General features: G+C 40.1%; 1 protein-coding gene across 1 annotated transcript in view; it reads left to right on the plus strand.

Annotated features, from left to right (window-relative positions):
* SEMA3D (semaphorin 3D) overlaps window positions 1-7,063 on the plus strand; it is a gene marked incomplete at its 5' end in the record, with an annotated part of 96,006 nt that overhangs the window by 73,093 nt on the left and 15,850 nt on the right. Inside the window, 3 exons of the mRNA XM_017727957.1 lie at window positions 2,040-2,128; window positions 3,939-3,980; window positions 5,211-5,368. Coding sequence (XP_017583446.1) covers window positions 2,040-2,128; window positions 3,939-3,980; window positions 5,211-5,368 — 289 coding nt within the window. The remainder of the gene's footprint in view (window positions 1-2,039; window positions 2,129-3,938; window positions 3,981-5,210; window positions 5,369-7,063) is intronic.

The raw sequence follows: 7,063 nt of genomic DNA on the forward strand, positions 1-7,063 counted from the left end.
TAGGGAAATTAAGGTTTCATTTTGAATCCTACCCCAGTGCTGTTGGGTTGCACAACATTTTACCTGGCCTATGAGCAAATTTTGTGTCTATAGCACAACTTGATATGTATGGCTATTCTGAAGTAATTTGAGGAAAGGAGTGAATTGTCACAGAGCATTGTCTCTTACAAAGTGTGGGTTGTCTCAGCCTTCAAGAGTTTTCTATCTGTGTTACCCCACACAGGAGTCTAGAGATAGCCTCTCTCTCAGAACTCTTAGGTCTTTCAGCAAAATCCATTTCACAACTTGTATCTTCCAGAAAAAGACAATGTCACAGACCGTCTATGATCCCAGGCTAGTACAGTGGTGTCAGAGAAAAAAGCAGTTACATTAAAAAAGACCATTAAAAGTGCTGTTTTCTCTCCTGCTGGCTGAGAAGGCTGGGGATGACCTTTAGACATGATGATTGAAAATCTGTGTTGCTTTCTGAGAGCAATATTAATATAGTCAACAAAGGAACAGGAACCCATTCCCAAACTGTGTGATGCCTAGGATTTCAGAGTGCTCACTACAACTTACTTTTCTTCTGATAAGAATGAAAAAAAGTAATTTGAAATGTAACTGTCTGAGAAGATGAGTTCAATTGTAAAAATGTACAAAATATTCTTTTAGTGGCTGTAGAGGTTGCTTTCAATGTTTTCTGTCCTCCATTTTAAAGTTTTTAGTAGAAATTAAATTATATTGAGAGACCAGCAACTTGAATTCTCCCAGGTTAACTGCTCCTACCTGGCACTAAGACATCTCTTCAAGTGTAAGTAGTCAGGTTTAGAGGTGTCAAGACCAGCAAGTACCATGCAGTCACTAGATGGCACTCCATAATATGCAGACATTTATTTTTCTGCAATGCCTTCCTTAAAAGTGCGTTTTCTTTTCTGTAAGTGCATGGTTTTGTTCTTTTTTATCCTCCAAACTCATTGTAAGGAGAAAAATGAACTCAAAGATAAAATTTCAATTATATAGAGAGACTGAATATAGATATAACAAATAACCCAGGAGATTTTGAGCAGCAGAAGATCAGTAGCTTATTTTATGTTTGAATGTACAGAGCCAACTTGTGCATGTGCAGGCTTTGGCAATTATGTCAAACAAACTCTGAAAAAAAGCTCTAATACATGAGGCAAACTGCCATAATTTGGCTTTGATTGGTAATATGAACTTCAGTAGTTTTGGAAAAGAAGAATGAAAATCTCATTCTTTCCCTTATAATGTATTATATTTCATTATTTCAATACTATGTGTAGAGCTTAGGACTAAGCTGCACTGTGTCACTTCCACATCCCAGCACCCAGCCCACTCCCCTGAGCAATTTCTGAGTTCTGAACCATTCAAGGTTCACTAATATGTAATGGTCTGACATGAAATGAGCAGCTATTTTTCACACCAAGCAGGAATTCAGGTTAAAATTGATGAATAGATTTAACTTTAAAAAAATCTCTAGATGATTCTAAATAAGTAATGACTAAATTAAGATTTTGATGCTGAATGGAGGTCTTTTTTTAAAGATTTCCTTAAGTGAAGAAATAAATTTTAAAAGTGCATTGCTTAACTCATTGCATTAAAATGAATCTTACTTCTGATTAAGGTCCTATACTGGAAATAAATTAATTCTCTAAAAAAGAGGAAGTAATTTTCTGCCAATTTAGCTCCCTGAGCTGGCTCTCTTTGAGGTCAGTTGGGCCCCAGTTCTGTCTCAGGGAAATGTGCAGAAACTCGTAGCTGGCAGCATGGATGTGCTTGTCTGTGTTTGTGTGTTTATGTAGCAGGAGAGTTGGACCATCCCTGCCAGGAGCAGCCTGCGACTGTGTTGGCTCAGCCATACAGTAAAACCATAAATGCACTGTATGGAGAGAGCTCTGCAGGCAGCAGGAGATGCAGTGGGCATAGATGTGGTTGGAAAGCAACATCCCTGATGGATTAGCTTTATCTACGGGGCAGGAAATGGAATGGCCCGTGCATATTGAGACATACCTGTGGATTTACATGAGGCATATTTGTTTCAGACGTAGGCACAGTCCTGAAGGTTGTGAGTATCACAAAGGAGAAGTGGACTAAGGAGGAGGTGGTCCTGGAAGAACTGCAGATATTCAAGGTAAGCATTAATAGCCACAACATAAATTAAATATTATTCAGGGGACATCATGGCCCAAGCTGGCTTTGTCTGTCTGGTTGTTTGTTTACTGGAACTAGTTCAAGTTTCCAGAGGGACACTATGTAAATTTTTAAATGCCTTGGTATTCTTTGGGCAAGTCGATTGAAAAATGTCCAAAACCAAACAGACCGTGATTTTTCAAACCCATAGAATGTCTCATTTATCCTGCTTTGTTCTAGTTTGAAATTATGAGCCCACATTTTTTATTATTTATACATATTAAAATAGTAATATTATATTTTTAATGTGAAATTTTCTATGGCCCAATTGGTATTGGGAGTATCCTAGGTACAATTATATTTTTTAAAAACAAACACACAAAATTCCTTGGGTGCACAGAAATGCTTTAAAATAGCAACATTAGGAACTGAAAACATAAGGAAAATAAGCAAGAAGTTAGCTTTGATTATCCGTGTGCTTTAATTTATTGGTGAAGGCTGACTCTGTATTTTTGACCATTTTGATTTGGTTATTCTGTAACTGGAGCCCTGCTAACACCAACGACTTCTTCATAAATACAGCTTGTAAAAAGCCCAAGATTCTTTTGTTGCGCAAGCACAATTTTTGATTAACTTCAGTGCTGGGTAGGAAGCTGACATCAACATACTTTTACATCAGAAAAATGGAAACCTTTGTCTTCCCTACTGATTTTCTTTTCCATTCATTAGTTTCTTCTTCATTTGCATTCTCACTTGGCTTTCTTCTTATGCTGCTTAGCTCTTCTTCAGTTTTCACTTTGCTTTTCCATCAAAGTTTGTCTGCATCCATGGCATTTTGATTACTTTCTCACACATCCTCTCTCCTATGTGCTATACAGCCCAAATTGTTGTCCATACTGAATAAATCAATTTGGGACTTTTCCAAGTGTAAGCACAGGATCATTAACAATTATTTCAAAGAGTTCATTTCTCTATATGCCTTTTGATATGTCATGTGTATGACGAAACTTTGATTTAAAGGATCTCTATGTCTTCTTCCCACTGTCTTGGACACCAATTATAAATATCACTCAGAAAATACTGAGATTACTCAGTGGCCTGCCAAATAATGAGCAGTTCCAGTATGTGCACCAATTTGCTGCATTCTTAAAACATAACGTCAAGGGAAAATGTGCCATATCATATTTAAAACAAAAAAGAGGTCATTTTTTTCTACTCAGCAGACATTCCTTCACATTTTTATTGGTAACATTTATAACTGCTACCTCTATGGTTTTGAATCCAGAAAATTGAAGGGGGTAGTGGCTGAAAAAACATGCCTTGTTTCCTCAAACTGCATTAATATTAAACAATAGGCTTAGATAAATCTTCTGTTGGGTGATAAATAATTCCCTGAGCTTTGTGCTGTTCTTACATCAGTCACGGGCAAAAATTTCACTGTCTTTCATAGCCATGAAATACATCCTGGTGCAGAGATCTAGCTATGTATCCCTTAAATGGCAACTAAACCTTTCAAATAGTGCTTAATATGAACTAAAGTTGATGTGAAGGTTCATTGCCCAGGATGGGGTAGATATCAAACTCTCAGAATTAAAGCTAATTCCCTCCTTCCAGCTGGGGAAATTTATGGGATTTCTTTTTGGAAGCATGAATTTTGTTATTTTCTGTTGGGGTTTGTTTTCTTCATATTAGTTAAAACCAAGCAAATGAGCCTGTAGTTTTATTTGCTTATTGTATGTTAAGTTCTGCTCTCTTTTTCACTAAGAACAGGGAATTTGTAAACTAATACACATTGCTAATTTATTTTTCAGCACCCTTCGTTTATCTCAACCATGGAGATTTCTCAGAAACAGGTAATCATAAGCTTGTTTAATTACTGGAGGATATGGGGTACACTGAACACCTATTTTCAGGTGACTCCTGTTGCTTAGTGGCCAAGCTTTCCATGGGTGGCTCTTAAAGTGTAACTGGAAGGAAAGAGATATGTTTGAAATTGTTTGCCTGCCTAATTCCTGTTTGCTTACAAACAGTAATTTGTGTACCCAAGCTGGTAATTATTCAGGGAAACAAACCTTTAGTCATATGGTAGTGAGATTTGTAAGTGAAGCCAATGCACATTGTTTTTCCGGCCTCCAGAAATACTTGTCTCTTTACAATCTAGTAATAAATTATTATTACTATTATTGTTTTTATTTTTATTAGTAGTCAGGAGAGATCAGGGCCTCACTGTGCTAAAACTTGTATGCACACAACCAGTCCCCCTCCTCTGAAATTGCAGCCTGAGTCTGGGTGGTCCAACCCTGGCAGTGCAGGGGCCATTCGTAGCGCGGTATCTCCTGATAGGAAACGGTTTTATGGCAGCTCCAAGCTCTGTGATGGCTCCATGCATGTTCAGGAGGCAGCGTGACACCAGAGCCACCCCTCCCTGAGCCGCAGAAGTGACCAGAGCAGCTCTGGCACAACAGGGCTCCCTCACACGGGAAGAGGTACTTTGCCTTTCAGGCACGCACAGCACAGCTGGGTCCCATCTCCCATGAAAAAAGGTGGCAGGCCAGATGGAAGTGTTGCATGAGCCAGCTCCAGCTTGGACCACCCTTGGCTCCTCAGGCAATCCACACACGCGTTGGGGAGAGGGGAGAAACATTATCCCCATCCTACCTCGGGATCAGAAGCAGAACATGAAGTTTATTCACACAAGGTCACCCCTAGTTCCCAGATTGTTAACATTGCGACTATCCAGCCCCTTGTTTTTAAATGTGTTATTAAGCCATTCTTTCCGTGGTTTGCTTCTGATTTTTTACTGTAGCACAAGGGTGCTGTAGTAAAACACAAGGGTGTTGAGTGCTGGTGTCTTTCCAGGACTGCAGTCCCCTTTCCTCTCTGCTGTGTTGTTGGGATGGATGGGCACTGGCCAGTTCACACTGGGCCCTGAGAAACATTTTACACTGAAGAAGGAATTTTCCGTTGTTTTATAAAATCTGGGATAAGGTTAAAAGTCTGCAACTGTGGCACTGAAGAAGGGAACTTTTTACACTGGCTACTTGGAGAACACTCCTAATTAATTTGCTTTGCCTGATTTGCAGCAACAATTGTACATTGGTTCCAGGGATGGATTGGTTCAGCTCTCTCTGCACAGATGTCACACGTATGGGAAGGCTTGTGCAGACTGCTGCCTTGCCAGAGACCCATACTGTGCCTGGGATGGAAACTCTTGTTCCAGATATGCCCCCAGTTCTAAAAGGTAAGAAAAGAACATGACATGCTATAGAAGATCTTGCTGCTTGCAAGAATTTTAGATGTTCCAATTCATAACTTGTTGCCTTTTTACTTAGCATATCATTTGCCTCGAAATGTGCTCGTACTCTGGCCATGTTTCACATTTCTGCTCAAAGAGCTGTGAAGACAACATAGCTTTGTTTAAGTGTGTGTGACAGTAACTTGGCTACTGCAGCTAACATCATAAATCCATCACTTTCCTTTTTTATGCTGAATGCTTTAAGACACAAGGTGCTCAGATGGAGGTCCAGGTTGTGGCTAACTCTGCCCAAGATGCAAGAGCCTCTCTTAAGCTTCTGACTTTTTCATAGTAGTTAAAAAGCAGAGCTTAACATAGTATCCCAGAGTGGTCAATAATATATTAAATTCCCTGACCTAACCCAACAATTGTATTTGTGGTCTAGCCATGAGAGGGAGACAGAGATTTAAGTACCATGATTTGACCATACTGGCAGCAGTCTTTCCACAGTGAAAGAAGCTTCATCTGAATTTTCTGTACCCACCAGCTAGGACAGTACCTTGGATGTGGATGGAGGGAGAGCATGCTGCAGGGTCTAGCAGTGCACTGCCTCAGCTGCTGGATGTGTCTCCTGAAGTTTTTGGCTGATTTAGCTGGTGCCAGAGTCCTTCACAGCCTCTTCATTCCCCTTTGGACAAAGTCCTCCTGACAGCAATTGTTGCAGTGAGGTTTCAGTCTGAGCTCAGGCTCTGGAATGACACTTTCCACCTTAGGGGTCACAGGGCTGGGTCCTGAGTCATTGAAGTTAATGACTCATACGTTATCATGTCATGGTGTCAGGGAGCTTTATGTGTTCTCCCTCATAGCCAAAGCAAACTAAATTCAGAGAAGCATAAATGAAAGGAGAAAAGCAAGTGTTCAGGCTCACTGCAAAGTTAGTGACACATGAGGCTTGCTGAAGTCTGGGGTGGGCTGGGACACGGAGATCGATGGGCCATGCTTTTTAACAGATGTGCAGTTTGGAGGGAAGGCCAAAAGTCCGTGGTTCCAAAACAAAGGATGGGTGACTGGCCCTGGGAATCCTGCAGTAGATCAGTTACTTGAATGTTTTCCTTCTGTGCTGAAGTCTGTGCTTCCAGCATGTCTACAGCTTTTGCTCAGTGGACAGACAGGCCTTGGCAACCTGCTCTCCTTCAGAGGTGTTGCTCTGCACATGGGAGGTCCCACTGCTGCTGCTTGTGAGGAAAGAACCAGTTCTTTCCTGGGTCTCCAATTCTTCTACTGAAAAATTGAAAAAGTTTCCATTTTTGTCGTAGCTCTTGGGAGATGAATGCAATTATACACAGAGGAAGAGTTTATTTTTAGCGCTATCACACTGAAATGACAGTAAATCACGGTGAGTTCATGTAACACACCCAGTGATTGGCAGGCAAGTTAGATCATCTCAGACCATTGTCTTATGTTTTTTCTGTCCATAAAGATGAAAGATAACCAGATTTTGTCAATTGTTTGTTAACAAACTAAAATACATTATTTTCTCTTTATTTTAATAATTGGCTTACTAGTCAGTATTACCTTGGGTTAATACTGAGCTCAATTTTGAATATCACCTGTTGAACTTCAGATTTTTTTCATGGTCTACAGCATGAAATGTTTCTAGGTATTTGCAACACAGTCTACCCTGCCAGGAGAGACATTCTG

The sequence above is a fragment of the Corvus brachyrhynchos genome, unplaced genomic scaffold (assembly GCF_000691975.1).
Source record: "Corvus brachyrhynchos isolate BGI_N302 unplaced genomic scaffold, ASM69197v1 scaffold50, whole genome shotgun sequence".
Taxonomy (NCBI): domain Eukaryota; kingdom Metazoa; phylum Chordata; class Aves; order Passeriformes; family Corvidae; genus Corvus; species Corvus brachyrhynchos.